Source organism: Siphateles boraxobius, unplaced genomic scaffold (assembly GCF_051911475.1).
Source record: "Siphateles boraxobius isolate OS27281-9 unplaced genomic scaffold, OSU_SipBor_1 48, whole genome shotgun sequence".
Lineage (NCBI taxonomy): Eukaryota > Metazoa > Chordata > Actinopteri > Cypriniformes > Leuciscidae > Siphateles > Siphateles boraxobius.
The window spans coordinates 4,555,730-4,579,739 of NW_027509119.1; the positions used below are offsets into that span (position 1 = coordinate 4,555,730).

The 24,010-nt window shown below is 38.3% G+C and overlaps 1 protein-coding gene across 9 annotated transcripts in view; it reads right to left on the reverse strand.

Annotated features, from left to right (window-relative positions):
• csnk1g1 (casein kinase 1, gamma 1) overlaps nucleotides 1-24,010 on the reverse strand; it is a 64,616-nt gene that overhangs the window by 17,217 nt on the left and 23,389 nt on the right. For 7 of the 9 annotated variants that reach the window (XM_077201731.1, XM_077201727.1, XM_077201725.1 and 4 more), the window contains 6 exons: nucleotides 13,344-13,495; nucleotides 13,002-13,236; nucleotides 8,111-8,196; nucleotides 7,943-8,027; nucleotides 6,591-6,739; nucleotides 5,953-6,060 (listed from right to left, as the gene is read on the reverse strand). In XM_077201731.1, coding sequence (XP_077057846.1) covers nucleotides 5,953-6,060; nucleotides 6,591-6,739; nucleotides 7,943-8,027; nucleotides 8,111-8,196; nucleotides 13,002-13,236; nucleotides 13,344-13,495 — 815 coding nt within the window. The remainder of the gene's footprint in view (nucleotides 1-5,952; nucleotides 6,061-6,590; nucleotides 6,740-7,942; nucleotides 8,028-8,110; nucleotides 8,197-13,001; nucleotides 13,237-13,343; nucleotides 13,496-24,010) is intronic. The other 2 variants (XM_077201733.1, XM_077201729.1) reach the window with 1 other exon arrangement.

A 24,010-nucleotide genomic window follows, 5' to 3' on the forward strand; every position in this document is an offset into this window, starting at 1 on the left:
GTAGGGGTGTCCCCGACTAAGGATTTTCATAGTCGAATCAGAATCGTCAAGTCTTCCCTATAGTCGACTAATAGTCGAATCGTGTGTGTGGGGTTAGGGAGGGGGCGGGGCTTTAACATTTTAAAACCGCGATGTACAGAACATCACACAAAGATATAGAAAAAAAATTAGGGATGCTCCGATCGATCGGCCGGAGATCGATATCGGCCGATATTCACATTTTATGACTCGATCGGTACTCACTAAACTTGGCCGATCTCACAAACCGATCACAATTTGATTACGTCAAAACGTGAGAAGGTGCATGATGCGTGGGGACTTAAATGATTTGGCACTCATGTCATCGCCGGTGTGGAATTACTATGATGTGTCGAGAAACAGTGAAAAAATTGAGAAATTTGCCATGTATGTTTCAAAGGAATCTCACGTGGAGGAGCATTGTCCTCCAGAGAGATCGCCTTTCTGGAGAGTTGCTTCGCTCGCTCAGTCCACACAGCGCCGCTCACTCAGAACGCCCGCAGTGACGTGCTGGTTAGGAAATATGTGAAATAAATTGGGCTGCCCGTGCACGACTTAAGTTTTTTACTAGTTGACTAGTAGTAGTTCATTTAAGCCATTAGTCTAATTGCATGTTTATATTAATTTAATTACTTAAATATATATGGGAGAAAATACTAAACCATAATGAGCGTTATCGTAATATTGCATATTCCGCATATCAAGCGCATGCATAAAGCTTGCCACAGAAAACCGGCAAAAGTAATGTTTAAGCAGCATGGTACATTTGAATTGTTTATTAATAAACTAGTGATTTCAGGCTGCAAAGATACAGTTGGGTGATGTTGTGCGCCTATAGAGAGAAATGCACACTTCATACGGATTAGCCTACAAGCAGATAGTAGCCCATTTCTTATCGATTTGAATTTTTTTTTTAAAGCATTTCAAGCTTTCTATATGTTTCCAGGTCTGTGAGGCAAGTCATTTATACACAGAGTTGATCGGTTCATTTATGAGACGCGCTCCAGTTCACGCGCGAGCGCCTCCGTATCCTATATTGTCTGCTATATTTCGCTTCTTATTTAATAAATCCAGCCAATTGGTTGATGAAACAGGGATTTAAATTAAGATACAATTTTTACAAAACGAAATTGACTTTAAAGAATGGCTTTCTACAAAACAAAACTTAATTAAGTGGTCAAAATCATATCTGACCCACTCCAAATGTCTCCTGATATATTGGGCATCTTATGATCCTATCTTACCCATCTCATGCGGTTCCTTTTTCATATAATCAACAGATGAAATTTAAAAAAGAACACTATATTATATAAAACAAATATGAAATATTTACGTTTTTAAGTTATATTTAAACGTCAGATCACTCCGCTTTTCTCGTGTGTGGCCTATATATGCATGTGTGCGTGCATATGGGGGAGGGGTGTGATTTTCGAATAATACCCAGCCATCTTCGAATATTATTTTTGTTTGAAATGCCCATCCCTTCTAATGAGTAGCATCAAACTACTCCAATTTGTTCTTTTAGGAGTTTAAATTATTTATTTATTTAATTTTTGTCCTGCTCAGACTTGTATTGGACAAGGTTTAAGTTACATCAGACTTCTCTATTTTAGGTGATTACATGTTATGTTGTCCTCCAAAGTTTACTATTGGACAATGTTTAATTTAACCTTATGGGCTGCATCAGACTGCTCCATTTTGTTTGTATTTATCTTTGTCTTATATTAAGTATATTAAGCATCGGGATTGGGATCGGTATCGGCCAATCACCATGACAAGAAATCGGCTATCGGTATCGGCTGCAAAATTCCTGATCGGAGCATCCCTAAAAAAAATGTAGAAAAATATTTTGGATCAATACAACTAAGAAATAACATAAATAACTGCAGAAAAGCCACACTGCAGACAGGATTTGCATTTCACATGCAAATCAAATTAAATCGGCTAAATTGCCTGTGCGAGCAGGCTCTAAGTACCTACAGGGCGCAACATCTATGCACCGAAAAATAATCAAAAATTAATTTACAGAATTAAATTAGAACAGAATATACCTTTCTAAAAAAAAAAAAAAAAAAAAAAAAAAAAAACGAAATAAGTCTGAATCAAGTCACAAGATGCAGAACAAATGTGTGCAAAGTGCCTAAAGTGCAGGGGAACATGTATTCAAAACACAAGCCACAAATAGTTAAATTAGATTACCCTGAGTGATCAATAAATTAAAAAAATAAAATAAAGATATTATTAAAATATCGAAAGTATAGCGAGAATTGTCAACTTTGTCTTTTTAACTGCAGAATCAACAATAAACGCTGAACTCGAGTGACAGTTTATCTAACCATGTTCACAGCATCCAAAAATCACATTAGAACCGGCTGAAATGTTTTGAAATCGCTTGCACACTACCTGATCGAGAGAGAAAAATCTAGTCTTTCACTCTGTCTGTGTCTCTGTGTCCGTTTGAGTCTTTTCAAATTGTGTGCGCGGATAAAATACATTCTAAAACGCTTAACATCTAAAACGTTTAACGGCTTAATGTCCTAAGATAGTTATATTAAAAGATCAACTTCTATACACACCTTATTAATAAAGCATACTATATAGTTGATGACTTGAGGATGAGGATGACTTGACTATAGCCTACAGAAAAGCAGATGAGCGCAGTATATGAACGCAACGCGTTTAATTAAACTCTAATTTTCCTCCTATTGAAAACCGTTATTATAAAGAAAACGCTTTACGTGACTTTCTATAGGAGGAACACGTTGCGTTCATATTCTGGGTTCATTTGCTTATCTGCACATAGTATGGTTTCTTAATGAGGTATGTACTATACATTAATAAAGCCATGTAAAAGTGCCCTAGCGTTTTAAAAGCTTTTTTCACGTTAAGCGTTTTAAAATGTCCAGAGGAAAACCAACTTGTTAACGTTGGCCTGCAGAAGTGCGATCATGGTTTTCCTGATGTTAAATCCAGTCTGGGAAAATATCCTTTCTGATGGTGTGCATCAAACCTTTAGATTTTCTTATCCCGGACATTTTTAAAGATTTAAATCCCTGCCGCCAAAACGCTCCTCTATCGGTCACGTATCGAAAGTGAAACTTAGAGCGGTCACAGGGTGTTTGGATTTATTCATGCACGTTAAAAATATTTATTTAAAGCTTCTTCCTTTGCACATTTGTATTTACAGCATTATCATAATAGGCTCCTATATTAACGTATTGACAGAAAACCGGTAGTTCTATGTGAAATCAGACATTGAGCACCCTTATAACCTCTGCGAAGATTCGACTGTGAGATTGGTAGTCGAATCAGGCTCCTCCTATCGATGCATCGAATCTTCGACTGTTCAGGGTCACCCCTAAGTAACGGTAATACAACATTTTCTCCATAATACAGTATATTTTAAAATAAACTGCGTTAGCAAGTAGCAACACAAGTCACCCAGCGTGTATTGATATGATATTGCAGAAAATATATTTGTTTTATTGATCATCGAGGGAGAAACATGTTGTGGTTTGCTGTGTTTAAATATCATAATTTATGAGGCTATGAGGGGGGTCTTTTACCCCACACTTACGGGTAAAAGGCTCATTAACATGGGGCAAAGCAAAAGACGCTCAGTAATGATACAAATACTTCAGCTAAAGTTGTACGTTTTGCATAATATTCAAGTTAATACTTGTTCAAAACAATCACTTCAGCAAAGTTTGATGAAATGAAAGAAATGAAAGTTTCTGAAAGATTTGAGGGAGATGCCATAATAATTTAAAATAGCTTTACAACAATAAACATGATATTTTATAAATAATAATAATAAAAATAATAATAATTAATTATAAATTTGATTATCTCGAAGGTGGACACCCAACTCGTGTTAATTATCGTGTCTTTAACCCCAACAGCAGGGACACTTTTGACTCCAGATACCATACGTTTACAAATACTTTATAGTAAAATTGATTTATTGATTGTGTTGATTTAATTACAAAACTAAAAATCATTAACAAGACCTTTGTCTCAAAACATATTCATTAATTTTATTGATTCTCATTTGCTAAATACTATAACATTTTAAAAAAACATTAAAAACTAGATTAAATTAGCGCAGAATAAACTTTGCGTTGCTGCCCGCGATCGCGTCAAGAATCAGCCAAATTTCCTAGACAATATTTAGAAAAGTGCAACGGCGAGTTTAATAAAATACATAAAATCAAATGCGCCTTTTACTCCTGTGCGCCTTTAGCGCCATTTTAACCTTCATCTCATTGGCAAGTCAATAGGAATGGATTGTTTTAATTTAACAAAGCCTTTTGTGGTGAAAATTGACTCGTTAAACACCAGAGCCTCCACTAAACTGATGACGAGGCAGTTTACAGGGCGCTTGTGTCTTTCAGCCAAGGATTTCTAAATATAACTGCACTCCTCTTCCCTCACAAGAACCATAAGAATAAAGAGCAACACTGTAAACTCACATCACTAGAAAGATCTTAAATCTATGACGTCAGTTCTGCCAAAAATGAAAACAGTCATAAATTCATTAACTCACCCTCAACCTGAAAAACCATATGAACAATACTTTTTACTATTACTTTTAATTTCAGGGAACAAATAGGAAAAGTATAATTTCTGTATGACTTCAATCCTTCACCCTTGAACTATAAGCACTAATTTGAGTGCAACTAAAATATGAGCCAAAATTAAATGTTTGCTTCAGCTAGATGAGTTTGACGCAGGGGAAGTTTGTGAGATGTGCAAAGCTGATTTGCTCTTGCAGATGTTAGAGGGGCACAATAAGCAATTTATAGAAACTGGCAAATGAATCAACATAAAAATATTCTCCAGTGACATTTTTAGGAACTTCTATTCCCAGCATGCACTCTGAGCCATGATATGCTAAAGCAGTGCATGCTGTATCAGCCGGCTGCTGAGTGTACGGGTCAATGATTTGGTTTACAGCTTCATGTGTTGCTGCAGAAACCCTCGAAAATCAACTCCACCAGCTTTAATAACGCTTGAGCAGATCTCATGAAAAATGTCTAGGCCATTATTTCACTCCAAAACAAAATCTTTTTTGTTTGCATTGGGATATTTCTATGTCAAGCAACCAAATTCTCATTACTATGATTTTTTTTTTTTGGTGATGGTAATGCTGGGGGTAATTTCTATGATTTTCATTGGGAATTCTCATTATACTAATATATATATATATACATATAAATAAATTGTAGTATATGTGTGTACAAGTTTGGATACTTAGTGAAATATTATGACAACCGACTAAGGGCATTTTACTAGTTCTCTCTAGTTAAAAAAGCCTATGAATTGGCCAAAAACAGGTTATTATTTAAATCTAGTGTTTTTTCACGTTTCTTTGATGGTTCGGTTTAGGGGAAAGGGTTGGGTAAGGTCATAGAAAATATGTCAGTAATATAGTGGAACAAAAGTGTGTGTGTGTTTGTGTGACATCATTCTAATATGCTGATTAAATGCTCAAAAAACATTTACCATTATCACGGTTGATAGGAAAGTTCAAAAGAACAGCATCAAATTTAAAATGGAATTTTTTTTGTAATGATGTTAAATTCTTTACTGTTACTTCTGAACAACTTAATGTGTCCTTGCTGAATAAAAAGCTTTACTTTCCATTTTACTTTCCAAGCAGCTTTACTTTTCCATAGCCTTGAACAGTATTGCGTCTTTATTTGCAATACAGCCATGAGAAAGTGGGGGTATCTAACTGTCTAACTAAATATCCCAATCCAAAATAAGCTAAATAAGTTTGAGGTGAAATATGACCCCGACTTAATTAGTGAGATTCACCCATTTGGTTCAGGGGAAATATTATCCACCCCTACTAAATGGACTAAACCTTGAACATAGTACATTTTCTGAAATAAAGATCTTAAGTTTCCTCAATGAACAGTGGAAGATTACCTGATTCCTTAAGGGCTGGTGCTGGGAGGGTCTGTCTCTGTGAGCGTGGCTCTCACGCGTGACGGCAGATGCACCTGAGTCCACGTGGGCCGACCCCACTGGTGTGGGCTGAGAAGACACGCCAAAACACACAGAACATCAGTTTCAACGCCAAAGATGAACTAGCTCTGTGTCCCAGTGAATATAGGCAGCAACACTTCAGGGAGGAGTAAACTGTGCCAGGTTTTACTTATGACTGTACATTACTCTGTGCATTCAAAGCTGAAAAAATGTCATGTAATTTTATGCCAACAGCATTGCATTATTAGCTTAGCAACATGCTAATATCACAGTCAATTGAAGGCACTATGTGGCCGTGTTGTCAAAAGTACCAACATCAGAGGTGTTTAAGAATCCTTTCAACAGAGCTCAAAATGCTAGGGGGAAATTCACATTTTTTTAAATTTCAGTACCGACTTAGTAGCGTTGTCAAAAGTACCAACTACGGTACCATGTGGTTTGCAAAGTTGTTTCAAATCAGGTCAAATGTTTGGTATGCTAATGCCTTAGAAAATAGCTACCCATGTAGGGAGGAGCACGAACAGCGCTAGCGTGAGTGGAATGCAGAAATTCTTTATAAAGACAACATATTGACTCACAATCTGTCTGCCAACCCAGTCATAAGAGTAATCAAAGGTATATCCTTTTCGTTCAAACAACTCCGTAAACAAGGTCCGCAAGTATTCGTAATCTGGCTTCTCAAAGAAATCCAACCGCCGGACATAGCGCAGATATGTGGCCATCTCCTCTGAAAGCACAAATGAGGACAAAGTTACAATGACAATAATCACAATAAATAAGAGATAAGGCCAGTCTGGTCTTAAAGTGCTCCTATTATGCTTTTTCAGAGATCACATTTCATGCAGTGTGCATATAGCTGTTTGTGAATGTAAATGGTAACTGGACTGCATTTATATAGCGCTTTCACAGACCCAAAGCGCTTCACATAGTAAGAGGTCTTAAAAGAGTTATTGGCTCCCAAAATAAATAATTGATTCTGAACTGCTGAAATGAGTAATCAGTAATTCGAACCTAGGTAGATTTGTAACAAATTTGCTTAATGCCAGTCTATGGTCATCATTGGCTGCCCGAGAACAACGTCTACTTTGCCCCGCCCTCAAACACTGTAGTTGTGGCTGAGGCCTGGAAGAGTTTGGTTTGTGCTGTCAACATGTCAAGACACTGTTTTCTGCACTGCCACAGCAAATCCACTTTCCACGCACTTATAAAGGATTAGGACACGTGCTGGAATTGATACGGTAAAAACGACACCATCGTTACTGTTTGTATCATTGTGTATCAAGTGATGAGGAAGATCCGCAGCTGAACTTTGGATATAGGAATGGGTGTTTCATTTCCACACACACTGCAAGCGGTAGACCAATCACAACAGACTGGGCCATCTGACCAATCAGAGCAGAGTAGACCAATCACAAGAGACTGGGCCATCTGACCAATCAGAGAAGAGTAGACCAATCACAAGAGACTGGGCCATCTGACCAATCATAGCAGAGTAGACCAGACTTGGTCTCGTGGAAAGGTGTTTGGAGAGACATGTTAGATTCAAACACTGTAAGAAAAAAGCTGATGCTGCAATGTACATTATAAGAAAATTTAAGTGTTTTTTGACCTTGGATGCATGAAAACCTGTTGTAGGAGACCTTCAAAACAACCCATTAAAAAAGCAACCTTTAAAAAAAGCATAACAGGGCACTTTAAAGTCAACATAAAACAACTTTAAACAACCCATTTTACTTCTGTAATGTCCACATCAGCCAAAAGAGCTATTACATTTTGATGAAACATTATATTTTCTTTGGAATAATGTGCATTTATGAATTGTGCACAAGACCACAAACGGAAATGAAAATGGGGTCGATTTTAATTCCATGTTGACTTTAAGATTAGCTGTTCCAAGTGAAGCACATGCTGTCGTTTAAGGGGGTCTCACCGGGAAAGTTCTCACAGAGAACTTCAATGGGAGTGTTTCGCTTTGTGTCCCCAATCTTCTGGTAGCGTTCTTTTAGTGTGTCAGCCTGCAAAGCACAAAACAACAGCTCATTTTCCAGAACAAAATCAGTAACAATTTTAATGGCGTTAACAGGCTGGTTCAACATACTTTTAGTCCCTGCCAAGGGAGACTACCCCGGAGGAAATACATGAACATGTGACCCAAGGCCTCAAGGTCATCCCTCCGACTTTGCTCTGCAAGAAAAAAAAGGTTCAATTATGTACAAAATAACTTAGTGGGTTGAACAGTAGAGTTGGGAATCATAAGGAATTTAACGATTCTGGTTCTGATTTGATTGCCATAACTTTTATTATTTACCTAAACAAATACATATCTCGTTTTAAACACATAAGACTTTTCATCTATAGAACATTTATTTTTTGTTCATCCACTTTAAGTCAAATCTCTCTGGTTACATTAAAAACATCTTGATTTGTGTTTTAAAGATAAACAAAAGTTTTATGGGTTTAGATTTACATTTTACAACATAACAGTAACATATGGTGTTTTTTTTATTTTGGAAGTAATGGCTTGCGATTAGGTGAGTGCCATAGTTTCCATATTATTAGGTTTTTGTATCATCTGAAACGTGCAGCTACTTCTATTCCAAAGCAACTTCTATAATGCATTATATAATAGAATATTTTATACATATACATACACACACACACACACAAGTGAAAAGTGGACACATTTGGATTTGTGCCGAATGATAGATTTGTGAACCGAAAATAAATGTCTTTTTAACCCCTATTAAATTCTTATATTCTTCATTCCTGTTCTGAATACCATTACATTTAAAGGATTTGTTGTGGAGTGAGGGAAAATAAAATACATTTCAGGATGTGGAATGTGCAACTGCACTGTGTTGCTACTTTGACACATGTAGTGCTCATATTTAATGATTAAACATCAAATGATTTCAGTAATACTTTACAATAAAGTTCATTAATTAACATTAGTTAACAACCTTAGTTTACATGAACTAAGAATTTTACTAATTTGTTATTAAAATCAAAGGTTGTATTTGTTAAAATTGGTTAATACACTGTGAACATGTTACACATATATAATATATACCGTAACAAATGTTCATTGTTAGTTCATGTTAGTTAATACATTAACCAATGAACCTTATTGTAAAGTGTTACCATGATTTCAATGATTTAATTAATCATATTAGGTTGTATTGCGATTCCTGTATCTCCATGCCCAAATCTAAGACTTAGAATAATTAGTCCTTTAAGGTATTTAAGACTTATGACCCTAAATTTCATCAAACTGAGGACAGCATAACCAATATTATAAAGTGATTATTTTTCACTGTATTATCTTGGGCCGCCCATTTCCCCTCTCTCATCACATTCAGTTTAGACGGCACCGTCACAACTCAGCATCATGACAGACGCTACGGATTCAATGCAAGATCAAAAGAACCAAACATGTCGTTTAAAAGAACTGGTTCATGATTCCCAACCCTATTAAACAGCCAATCAAGACGCCACAAAGCGTGGAGATAGTCAGTCCTTCCAGAAAAAAAGAGTTTTTTTGTGATTGTTGCAGGCAAAAATCCTTGATTATGCCGCCCGTTTTCTTCAAAAATGTGTTGGAATATGCGGGATATTTATGCAATTTTATGCGATGAAATTGCGGGAACTTGCAAAAAAAAAGTGAAAAACTTTCTAAAAAGAGAAAAAAAGTGATTGCCCCAACACCCTTTTCTCACTAGGCTACTACCTTAAAGGTATAGCGGAGGATTTTCTTTTTCCGGGTGGGTAGCCTATACTATTGGTCCACTTAAGTGTCAATCATTCTGGTGATATGTTTACGTAAGGCCGTCGTATGTCCCTTCTGCGCATGCGCACTTTCAGGTGTATTATGTGTGATGAGTTACGGTTTCAGCCATTCCTTTGAAAATGGCTGAGGGTCGAAAGAGAAAAAAATGTATACGAAGTGTATGATAAGAAGAGAAAGGCTGCAGAATATAGAAACAAGACCAGAGAGATTTTGGGTGAATATTTCACACGCTGGCGTGCGCTAAAAGCACAGGTTGTGCTTCCCACTGATGCCGCAGTCTCGAAGATTCTACTAGACAGGTAAAGTTTGTCATGCTATTTGGAGAAATCCATTTAAAATCACTGCTAGTAAAAGTTAATGTAAGCTATGACTAGCGATGCTAGCCCTGGCACAAGTCATGCACCGCGTAGACACCTCAATTTGTCTAAAGTAGCCTTATGACCAAATGGTAAATGGTATCACGCGGAAATATTCTAAAACCTTGTGTGTTCATTTTCGATAATTACAATGTGTTCACCATAGTATTTATTACACAAATGCAACAAGCTACTTCTCCTTTGCATATCATGTCTTGAGTCCTCGGTCACTCAACACGTTTAATAGACGCATGTGCATTTCTAAAAAAAATTGGAGAGGGCGGGTCTTCTTTAAAACTCGGAAAGATCCTCCGCTATACCTTTAATGTAAAGATTAATCTCTTATTACTTCCTATGATAAGCCTGCATACTACATCACAGAAAGTGCTTGGGAATATTTAAGTTTACTTGTTTTATTTCAGACCTTAAAGGCAGGGTAGGTAGAATTCCCCCAAAAATACTTTTTTTCCAAATTTGTTTAAACTGTCTTTATATATCAATGCATAATTAAAATGTAAGTACTCTGGAAAATAAATTATAAAAATCGAGTGTCTGTAGTCCTCTCAGGACTGTAATAAACACAGCTCATTATTCCATTCGGGACGAAAGAAATGACTGGCTGGGGCGACAGACACTCTCCCTCGCTACCATGGATACCACCTCTGCTGATAGAGGAGCAGCCCAAATGCGCGCACCCGTTTGAAGAGGCACGGAAGCTAGTTATAACCATTATGGCAGAGAAAGAACAGTCAAAATTCTCAGTACCTGCATATAGAGGCAATGAAGTAAAACAAGTTAAAAAAAGGAAGACAGTATTTGAAAAAAGCTATGAAAAAAAAAGTCTTTGGATAAATCAAGAAATCATACGAGAGTCAATATCGGCGTGGCTTTTCCAGCGGTGGCGACAACTGAGGGATCTCAAGGGGCTGAAAAGTGACTCCATGATGGCTTTATTTCTGCTTGACAGGTAATCTTGCTGTTTTCATTTTGATGGCATTTATTTTTTCATGAAGCATGTATCACTAGCACACGTAGCTACCTAATATAGCTACCTAACGTTACGAAGCATAACTAACGTTACACTGGCTTAGCTATGACCGTGTAACTTTGGTGTTGACTGGTATAAGGTTACTGTTAGTGAGTCAGGGTTAGGCCTGTCACTTTTTATTCGATATTCGAATATGCATTCGAACATGACGTGAAATATCCGTATTCGAACTATAAATAAACTATCCGGTTTTTAAAGTGCCATGTTTAGCGCATTTTTTACAGTCAATGATTAGACCGTTTTTTGTTTTTTATTATTGTTTGCCATCTCATCCAGGAGCGGGCGCTCTAAACGTATTGTAGCGTAAGCCCATGACCAAATCAAGCGAATAATAGCCTCCCTGTTTTGAAAATGGAAGATAACGCACAGAACGACAGCCCGAGCGGAGAATTACGACCTCAACTCATCTAAAAAGTCGAGTCTGGAAATATTTTGGGTTCTACAGCTACACCATATACCACTTCTCTCAACATTGACGCGCAAATCTGTGTGTGCCAGGCACGTGTGCGCGCACTGAGCGCGTGTTCTCCACCGCGGGGAACATCGCCAATAAAAAGAGAGCCGCACTTGACCCAGATCAAGTTGATAAATTGGTGTTTCTAGCAAACAATATTAAGAAATGAATTGAAATAAGAAATGAGGCTAGGCTATAGGCCTTACTCCTCACGTTATTGTTTGTGCCGTGCTGTTCCGATGCAGTTTTTTTCCATGTAGCTTAGTGTACTTTATATAGATTAAATTGATAACCTGCTGTTTAAAACATTAAGTCAAAAAAAATGTTTTCAGACAGGCCTGAGTCCTGTTTATGACTGTCAGACTGTTAATAAATTTGTGATTGAATCTCCGTTACTGTGTGTTTTTTTGGCGGGGGGGGGGTATATTCGTAGAAATTCGAATATATTCGAATACATTACTTGATATTCAATAACCGTTCGAGTTTGATTTTTCTCAAAAGTGACAGCCCTAGTCAGGGTTGAGATGATAAATAAGCAATAGGCCTATCTGCAGTTGAAAGCCGTTTTGTTTAATTTCGCCAAATCTAACTTTAGGTTAAAAAGTTAGCAGCCGGGATCGCGCGTTCATGTGTTTTGGGGGCGTGGCTTTGGAAGGAGCCGAGTAGGGAGGGGGTGGGAGTTAATGGAATAATGAGGTGTGTTTATTACAGTCCTGAGAGGACTACAGACACTCGATTTTTATAATTTCTTTTCCAGATTACTTACATTGTAATTATGCATTGATATATAAAGACAGTTTAAACAAATTTGGAAAAAAGTATTTTTGGGGAATTCTACCTACCCTGCCTTTAATAAACACATGGCTCAAACTTACAAAACATTGATGAGTCAAACAAGTAGCTTGACAAAAGGAATATGCTACAACTTCTGTAAAAATGAAATAAAATATAACAAAATAAAATGTGTGCTTCCTGTTTTACAGCTTTTCGATGATGTTCACGTCGCGCAATTACGTCACTTCATAACGTTCCCATGGCAACAGGGGGAAATTGCTGCTCTGGTGTGAAGTAAACGCAACATTTTTCAACTTTCTGCTCAGATATATGTGACTTTTTTGCAACGAAAATGCGGGGATCTTGCAAGCCCCGCATATTTTGCGCGGGAATCGGCAATTTATGCGGCGAAAGTGCGGTTCTTTAATATAAATATGCGGACTTTGGCTGTCTATGCATTGAATTATGCGATCGCATAATCGCGTTTTTCTGGAGGGACTTGATAGTGACATGTTAAATTTAATGTTAAGCTCATTTCAGGATCACACTAAGGAGGTATCAAACACTTACCTTTCCCTAAGTGTGTATTAATAGACATGTATCGAGCTGTGCCCGTAAGGCTCTTGTGCTCCCGGTAAGGAATGTGTTTTTTGGTTTCTGGGTCAATGTATTCTTTCGCAAGGCCAAAGTCTATTATGTGAATGATGTGCTCCTTTTTGTTTCCTTGCCGACCGATGAGAAAGTTCTCTGGCTTCACGTCCCTATAGATGAGGTTTTTAGAGTGCACATATTCCATGCGGGAAATCTGGGGAATTGAGCAAAGGATGCAAATTACACACTTACACTGCAAAGCATCAGCAAGACTCTGTGCATGCACTTCTCACCCAGGTGACACACTGCCTGGACACTCACCAGCTGAATGGCGATCATCAGGACGGTCTTGAGGGAGAATGTTCGGTCACACAGGTCAAAGAGATCCTCAAGACTGGGGCCGAGCAGCTCCAGAACCATGGCGTTGTATTTCCCACAGGGCCCGAAATAGAAGACCTGAGGCAGACCCTCTACTATTAAAAACACAAAACAGAGCATTAATCACACAAGTCATGACATTCTCTCTTTAACTCTTTCCCCACCAGTGTTGGGTAAGTTACTCAAAAAAAAGTAATCCACTACAAATTACTAATTACTACTTTAAAATTGAAATTTGATTCCATTACTGATGACTGCACGTAAAAAGTAATCAGATTACTAATTACTTTACTTTCAAGTTACTTTGAAAACCTATTAAAACTACAAGAATACACTACTAAGTGAAACTAGCGTTTTTTTTTTTTTAAGTTGCCAGCCACCCCCAGCGTTTTTGATAATTTATTATAACTTCATGGCCCCCAGAGTTTTATTGCATCTAAACATGCAATATATCAAAAGAAAGAACAGAGCAGTTAATAAATAAAAAAAACTGTTTTATTCTAGCTTCATGCATTTTTCTTAATCAACACTTGAATGTGGGAAAGTTTCATAAAAAAAAGCAACATTTTGAACAAAAAGATGAGAAAATTTAGCTTTTCCCACCCAAAGACATCAATGTGCATAATGCTTGTATTGCTCCCTGTCTTTTGATACAGAGATTTTGTACTCTTTCAGAAGGTGCATAATAGCGCGTCCTACCATATAACAGTGAAAGCTGGAAAATTATGTCCATGGCAGGGAAGCATTGTCACAGAAATGTCTCATAAATGTCAAATGTGTCCTTTTTAAATAAAATCAAGACTATATATTATGGATTAAAGTAACATATTTCTGCAACAACTGCATACCAGTACTGAGAGAACTATGAAAATGGATGAATACGTAAATGAAACTGGCTTTGCCTCAAGTAACTTTGAACACTTGTGATGATGATGATGATTATGCCAAGAGATCAATATGATCAAAATGAGCGAAATTGAGTGCAAAAACAGGTCCAGTGTCTGTAGCGACACATGAAGCATAACTCACACAGACCCAAGCAGCTTTCTGTTGGTCAACGCGGCAAATTCGAGTGACCAACTTGAACATGAGCTAAATCTGCGAGGGCAATTATTTCGCCCTCACGCGAAACTCCAGATTGCACGGATTCCTACTGGAATGACTGGATTTCATTTCGATAAAATGGTGTGACCGTACCTTAAAGCGGCCGAACCCCATGTCTGCTATAAAACGCAATAAATAATAGCTATATGTGTCTGTAAACTGTGTGCATCTTCAGAGTGTGACGTGGGTAGTTGTAGGCAAAGCCTACACTGCTCATTGTGTGGTGTTGTGTAACCCCTGAGAATAGAGCGCACTGTTGGCCTGCCGATGACTCATCTTGTGTTCAGACTGCACATCACACACATTCGGTTGTTGGTTTCTATCTCTGCTGATTAACACTTACACAAGCTTTCTATCGGCACTCCACTGCTAAATGCTACTGGAAAGTGGGAGTGGGAATTCAAAGAGTGGGAGGAAATTCATATAGAAATCTAAAATCTCTCAAAAAGTGAACATTAAATGAAATATGTATAAAACAAAACTGCATCAGTCAAAAGTCATTTGAGAAATGGTCAAAATGATTTCTGCGTGGAAACCACTTCCAAAGATTTCCACAGAATTGCAATTTGCAGTCATTCGCAAAGTGTATTTCCCTTGCTTCTTAATTATACATTTTAGGGAATATGACCATGTTTTTAAGGTACCAATAATCATGATTAAGGCTGCGCATAATTTATGAGTAGAAATGCGCAATATGTACAGAAAAAAACTGCACAATGCTAATATCATAATGTTTGATACCAAATTAGACATGCCGCTGTTGTTTGACAGGAATAGCTTATCTAACAATGAAAACCGTCACCAATTGTCCAGCCATATGTCATTTAGATTCCTTGTGATTTTTTCTTCTAAAATTTAAGATATTATTAATTATTAAAAAGGGTCAAAACAGGGAGATCTCGTCAATCTACATTAAAAATGTCCAAATTAAAATATGATTCATTAAATTCTGATTACGGCATTTTAATTTTAGGAGAAAATTAATTAACTGAGAATGTATGAACTCTTTAATTACTAGTAATAAATTATATTTTAGTAGATTTTATGAACTAAAAAGTAGCAAAATATTTTGGTTACATCTCAGTCATTTAAGGCAGTTTATTTGGTTGGTTACGGTATCAATGCCATGGTATCAGAGCATGTGATCACACCAAAGCCAAAACAACTCAAATCCACTTATTTTAAACTGGAATCCTTGTGATTTTTTATTTTATAATTGAAGATATCATTATTTATAAAAAAAAGTTAAAACAGGTAGATCTTGCAAATCTACATTTAAAATGTCCAAATTAAAATCAGATTCATTAAAATCCGATTTGGGCATTTAAAAAAAAAACAAAAAAAAAATGTATAACCTGAAAATTGATTAATTAATTAATAATTACTAATAATAAATTACATTTTGGTAGATTTTATTAACTAAATATGTAGGTCACATCTCAGGCATTTAAGGCAGATGATTTGGTTGGTTACGGTATTAATGCCATGGTATCAGAGCTAGTGATCACACCAAAGCCAAAACCACTCAAATCCACTTATTTTAATGGGAATGGTGTGTTGCATTCATTGCAGGAAAAAAAAGCTTCCATGGAGGCCTAGGCCAGTGTATTTCTCCCAGTCCGTCTCACTTTGAGTCCTCAGTGCTCTAATAAAACACCATCTGCCAGCAGCCAGTTTGAGAGAGTGGCTCCAAACACTGACGTCTGACTGGAGACGAGAAACCATGTGACTCGAGGGCCTCCAGATCTCACACACACACACACACACACCAGCCTGCACTGACGCATCTCACTTCTGCCATGCTGCACACTTAACCAAACCCCAGTTCAGCCGGAGAATCAAACACACAGAGTAGGAGAGTCCGGTGCGCTGGGTTGATCACGCCTGAGCTGGTTGACCACTAGCCAAGCCATTCCCAGCCAAACTCAGAGATTCAAGTCCCCGAGGAGGTGTATCAACACGATACAGATACACATTAACCACAGACAAAAGAGAACCTGACTGTTCTTTCTAGAGGAAGAGACAGGAGTGTGACCTTCGTTTGGACAGCATGATGGGAAATTATGACATGTACAAGACGCTGTTAAACATTAATTGTTCATAAGGAAGTATTTTCTAAAGGAAGTCAGATAAGGTTAATCTTTACTAAAGATAGAGATTAATATTGAAGTGTCATCTACTAAAAATACAATAGTGTTATTGTTTTGAAGATAATACTATACTTTGAAGCACCGTTGATCTTGCAAATACCATGGTGCATATATGTGGTAAATCATATTTCCATTTGACGAAATTGTTGCAAACTATGACATGACATGGGTATTTCACTGGTATTACAACGTGAACGTGATTTATTTATAACGTAGGGCATTTCCTGACTCCTTGTATTTTAAAGGGCTTTAAAAACATACTAAACAGTGTTTTATTAAAAATGAAGAAAGTAAGTGTTCTGTGATGGGTAGGTTTAGGGTTCGGGCTAGTGTAGGGTAATAGATTATACAGTTTGTACAGTATAAATAACTATTGCGCTTATCGAATGTCCCCACAAGTATAGCAAAACAAACCTGTGTGTGTGTGTGAGTGAGAGAGTGTGTGAGTGTGTGTGTGTGACCATGTCTGTCATGCCTAGGGATGCTGGCTCACTATTAACATCAGTTTTTCATTTTGCATTTAAGTGGAGAGCTCACTCATGATACCAGAAGCTCACGTTCACAAATCCCAAGGCATTACAAGCCTGAAAAATAGAGAAAGACTGAGAGGAGACAAATAAAAACAGAGGATGGACGTGGATTACATAAGCGCCATGGGCGTTGTTATGTCATTCACAAAGCTGCGTTTAAGGATGGATAGTCGGAGGAACAAGATTAACAAATTGCCCACTTTGCTGGGAGCATCCCTGGAAAAGCAGAAAAACGGGAGAACGAGGTACGACCGGGGAACAGGTTGAAGGGCAGAGTGCAGCAGATGGGGGCAGTATATGATTATGGGCAGTTGGTATGATATCAGCTTTTTTTTGTTCTGCATGTGTGCGGGATACGCCTGGCCACAGCTCAGACTTCCCGTCAGCCGACCATGATGCGCTGAGAAGACGAGGGGAGGTGGCAAAAACTTGGCGCCATCGGGATCAAACGCAAACCCTCCATCGCAATCTAAGGCACAGCTACCGCAAGCCTCTTGTCTTGACTGAAAAATGCAACTACAGCAAACCAACACTGTGTGACAGGAATCTTTGCTGTGATATTTGTTCTTCCTGTCTGTCAGTCTAGTCTCTGTAACATGACCCGAACCGATGTGATGTCCATGAATGTGTACCCACATCAAAGATGTCCCTCGCTCCCTTTTGTACCCGAGCGGATCAGATTAGGGATGATCTCTAGTGCAAACAGAAGAAATCATTACAGCTGGATCAGTTTGTGTATTCTGTTGACTTAAAAGCATTCAGAGAAACGACACTGAAAGGGTTGCTCAAATCAAACTATAAACTCGACATTACAGCTCGGTAATACAGTCTATTCTGAAAATGTTGAGATTTTATCTATTTTTTAAATTCTTTTTAACCAAACAGCCATTGTTATAATGTATAGGCCTACCTTTGTTGGAAAACACAGTATCCCCCAATTTAACAATTCAAAGTAATAAACTGCATTATTTAAAGGATTATTAGGAACACCATACTAATACTGTGTTTGACCCCCTTTCACCTTCAGAACTGCCTTGTTCTACGTGGCATTGATTCAACAAGGTGCTGAAAGCATTCTTTAGAAATGTTGGCCCATATTGATAGGATAGCATCTTGCAGTTGATGGAGATTTGTGGGATGCATTATCCAGGGCACGAAGCTCCCGTTCCACCACATCCCAAAGATGCTCAATTGGGTTGAGATCTGGTGACTGTGGGGGCCATTTTAGTACAGTGAACTCATTGTCATGTTCAAGAAACCAATTTGAAATTATTCGAGCTTTGTGACATGGTGCATTATCCTGCTGGAAGTAGCCATCAGAGGATGGGTACATGGTGGACATAAAGGGATGGACATGGTCAGAAACAATGCTCAGGTAGGCCGTGGCATTTAAACGATGCCCAAATGGCACTAAGGGGCCTAAAGTGTGCCAAGAAAACATCCCCCACACCATTACACCACCACCACCAGCCTGCACAGTGGTAACAAGGCATGATGGATCCATGTTCTCATTCTGTTTACGCCAAATTCTGACTCTACCATCTGAATTTCTCAACAGAAATCGAGACTCACCAGACCAGGCAACCTTTTTCCAGTCTTCAACTGTCCAATTTTGGTGAGCTCTTGCAAATTGTAGCCTCTTTTTCCTATTTGTAGTGGAGATGAGTGGTACCCGGTGGGGTCTTCTGCTGTTGTAGCCCATCCGCCTCAAGGTTGTGCGTGTTGTGGCTTCACAAATGCTTTGCTGCATACCTCGATTGTAACCAGTGGTTATTTCAGTCAAAGTTGCTCTTCTATCAGCTTGAATCAGTCGGCCCATTCTCCTCTGACCTCTAGCATCAACAAGGCATTTTCGCCCACAGGACTGCCGCATACTGGATGTTTTTCCCTTTTCACACAATTCTTTGTAAACCCTAGAAATGGTTGTGCGTGAAAATCCCAGTAACTGAGCAGATTGAGAAATACTCAGACCGGCCCCTCTGGCACCAACAAGCATGCCACGCTCAAAAGTGCTTAAATCACCTTTCTTTCCTATTCTGACATTCAGTTTGGAGTTCAGGAGATTGTCTTGGCCAGGACCACACCCCTAAATGCATTGAAGGAACTGCCATGTGATTGGTTGATTAGATAATTGCATTAATGAGAAATTGAACAGGTGCTCCTAATAATCCTTTAGGTGAGTGTATTTTATATATATTATCCAGGGCACGAAGCTCCCGTTCCACCACATCCCAAAGATGCTCAATTGGGTTGAGATCTGGTGACTGTGGGGGCCATTTTAGTACAGTGAACTCATTGTCATGTTCAAGAAACCAATTTGAAATTATTCGAGCTTTGTGACATGGTGCATTATCCTGCTGGAAGTAGCCATCAGAGGATGGGTACATGGTGGCCATAAAGGGATGGACATGGTCAGAAACAATGCTCAGGTAGGCCGTGGCATTTAAACGATGCCCAAATGGCACTAAAGGGCCTAAAGTGTGCCAAGAAAACATCCCCCACACCATTACACCACCACCACCAGCCTGCACAGTGGTAACAAGGCATGATGGATCCATGTTCTCATTCTGTTTACGCCAAATTCTGACTCTACCATCTGAATTTCTCAACAGAAATCGAGACTCATCAGACCAGGCAACCTTTTTCCAGTCTTCAACTGTCCAATTTTGGTGAGCTCTTGGAAATTGTAGCCTCTTTTTCCTATTTGTAGTGGAGATGAGTGGTACCCAGGGGGGTCTTCTGCTGTTGTAGCCCATCCGCCTCAAGGTTGTGCGTGTTGTGCCTTCACAAATGCTTTGCTGCATACCTCGATTGTAACCAGTGGTTATTTCAGTCAAAGTTGCTCTTCTATCAGCTTGAATCAGTCGGCCCATTCTCCTCTGACCTCTAGCATCAACAAGGCATTTTCGCCCACAGGACTGCCGCATACTGGATGTTTTTCCCTTTTCACACCATTCTTTGTAAACCCTAGAAATGGTTGTGCGTGAAAATTCCAGTAACTGAGCAGATTGAGAAATACTCAGACCGGCCCCTCTGGCACCAACAAGCATGCCACGCTCAAAATTGCTTAAATCACCTTTCTTTCCCATTCTGACATTCAGTTTGGAGTTCAGGAGATTGTCTTGGCCAGGACCACACCCCTAAATGCATTGAAGGAACTGCCATGTGATTGGTTGATTAGATAATTGCATTAATGAGAAATTGAACAGGTGCTCCTAATAATCCTTTAGGTGAGTGTATTTTATATATATATATATATATATATATATATATATATATATATATATATATAAAATAGCTGTATTGAATATATTAGAAACCTGGATTTTTTTTAAAATTGCAATTATAGCAATTAGAGCTTTTCTCCTAATTGCACTGACCTAATCACTAATCACAATATCATGGGGTGGAACTGACCGATTGGAAACTCGACAACAAGATAAAAGTGCATGAAATTAATGTTGATTAATTTTAACTGCAAATCCTATATTGGATGCATCATAATTGATCAATATCTCACAAGTCCAACTCAAAACGGTAAATAGTATAGAGCTAATTCCATCCCTAGGAGTTGGTGGTATTACCAAAACAGCATGATATAGATTTCTTAGATGTCTTTTTTCAACCCTGAAATGTATAATATACATAAACATGTAGCAAAGTTTATTAGAAAATATAATAACATCAATACTTTTAAAAATGAAAGTGACTTTCATTTGATTTTGAGCTGCTGAGCTTGAGCATTTGATTTAAAAATGCTAAAATAGCAAGCAAGAAACTAGTCTTAAAAAGACTCAGATAAATAAGACTAGAAAAATGTAATGCATCATAAATATGACTGCATAAAACCACGCGTGAAACCACAATCAAATATCCTGTATTATGACACTTGGAAACCTGTGACCACATACCAGTTGAATTCCACTTTAATGAGTCAAGCGTCAACGCCGTAAACAACCTCCAGCCACACAGTGTTTACATCACAAAACTATTCAGTTTCATTCAAATCAGCAAAGCTGTCTGTGCTGGAAAGGCCTGTCTGTGACAATTCAAACAGTAGACAATAATTTCAGCTACTTTTTATTATTTATATTTTCTAAAATCACATTGCAGATATACCACAGTCCAGCATAATCACTACCGGCTGTCGGATGACACTGGTTACACAGTATATACCGTCATACCGCCCAGCCCTGACGTTCAGCAGATCTCTATAAGAGCCTTACAAATGGGTTTGAATATCAAGGCTTGTGCGTGTAATCATAACACGCTAATCGGAACAGATGGGATGGACCGTGATCTCTGGACCAGTGATGTCACTTCTCTCCTCATTGATAAGAGCTGTATGCCCAGGCATGAGTAGACAGATAGAGAGGAAGAGAGAATGAATGCACTGATCACACCATCACAGAAGATGAGTAATCAACACTAACACCCTCGTCACCGCCTGTGCTTCGAACTTACATTAGAGAATATTTCATTTACCTTTACGAGAAAGAAATGTTTTCTGAGAGCCCTGATAGACCGCTAAATTTAACAGTCGGACGTACCACTACTGCTCATTTATTATCACAGATCTCCTGAAAGGTCATTTAATCTGGCTGAACGCAGGACTGCTAGGAATCCTGCGTGACACGTCCTCTGAACGGATACGCGTGCTGGCAGGGCCGTGAGATCACTGCATGATATCGAGCTGAGCAATACTGATGAAAACCTCTCAGAGAATCATGTCTGGGCATGTCTGAGTCCGTCCTTCAGGAGAGTAGCCTCCATGCTCAGCCACAGACAGACTAATGCTGTGATGTCCAACCCAACCATGTGATAAATTAATCATTTTATTTTAGCTTTATTAGAATTGACAAATGAGTTTCCGTTTTAGTTAACAATAACAAGACGGTATTGTGCTTGAATGGTTAAATACACCCACGTGTCAAAATGCGATCTTTGTTCACTGAAGAATAAACAACTGTGTTTACAAATATGCTGGCAAACAGCTGAGAAACATTAATTATTGTACTCCTCAGGGTGGAGGAGTTTTTTTTTATTCACATACATATATTCATATGCACTTAAAATGAAACCAAAAAACAAAGAAGATGATAATGTATGTGAAAGAAAATGCATGTGTATCAGTATATTGGATCCGTGCATCCGGTCTTAAAGTGACAGTAGCCTAATAATTCTGCTTCAGTCCGTCTCATTAACGTTGATCAAAAAAAGACAGAAAATCACTTGCTGCTCTTGCCTGAATAACTTGTAATTTTATAATTTTAAGAATAAATGCATATTTAAATGGACACAGTAAAGACTATGGAGCTTTTTCATTACTTTATACAATTTATGTGTTTCTAGTGCTTGAAGTTTTTCGGGCATTTCACTTCTGTTCTATTGTATACTTTGTCCTATTGCTTGGAATTCGCTTCTTTGTTCTCATTTGATCACAGACGGTTTACTTGTTTTCAGTAAGCATGAGAGTTGAGTCAGTTGTCAGATTTTTATCATTAAAACTCTCGTGTGTTTAGTACTAATTTCTTATGCATTTCATCCCAAGCCACCGAAATGTAGACTTATGCTCTTATATAGGACATGAATATATTACAGCGAGAGAGAGATTAAGCATGTGTGAATTACCTGAGTCCGTGCGTCTCTCAGCGGTGTTGAACAGGAGCCTTTCTACTATTAGCAAAACAGTAAGTTTAACTGCTTCAAGAACAGTGACGCTACTACCTCACAACTGAGAAATGATATGTAGCTTTTCAGTTGCAAAACTATTTTACGAATAAAGTTGCAATGCAGTGCTAAGTTTGAGTCGGTGCATGTTTCTCTGTGTGTGTGTGTGTGTGTGTGTGTGTGTGTGTTTGTGTCCGTGTGTGTCTGTACTGTATGTGTGCACAATTGAATGGGAGAGAGGGAGAGAGCGTGCTTTCAATAGATAAATGTAATTTAATGGGAAAATATGGAAATGGTTTGCCATTTTTATCATATTGTTTGTTATATCTATTTGCTTGGTCTACGTCTTTGTGGTTTATTTTGCTGTTGAAGGCTGCAAGGACCTTTGAAATAAGTGAAATCATTTGCCGAAGGGATATGAAACTGTACTGTGGTCAAGACCTGCCTGGAACTACTTTAGCTGTGCCTTTACCAGAAAATAATGGTTAGCCAACCGTGCTGAGAATTCTGGGGTGAAAATGGTTTGTAATCCTGCCGTGCCGTACCAGTCTAAAGTGGAAATATAACTGGAACCATTCGTCCCACGGTGGAAAAATGAAATCCACGATATGCTCCTGGAAGACAGACATGCCTGGGTTTAAACTCAAAGAACCATCTGAATCTCTAGGGAAGATATCAAGGCAACTGACAAAGCCTGTTATGTGAATAGATTTCATTATTGCATACACACGGCTGTGTTTGTGCATTATGAGGATTCCTAACAACAGGAAAACCACTATAGAGAAGAACAAATAGAGACTGAATCAGTCTGCCTTAAATAATGCACTACTATCATCTTATAACACGCTACCATGAACCAAACGTTAAAGCCAGCACTAAACATGCTGTGCAGGAGGAAGGTGACAATCACAAAGAGGAGGATGAGAATCTCCACCCCTCCATCACCCCATCCATCCATAAAGCATGAGCTGAGAGCTCAACAGGAAGCAGACAACACACACACACAGCACCTGCTATGCCTGATGCTCTTTATACTATAGCAGGGGGGGGATTTGATTCACTGGATCATTATACTTTTTCAAATCGAGCTGATCATTAATTTGCACTGAAAGCATAACAGGATCATATACAACCACAGATAAATGCCAAATTTCAC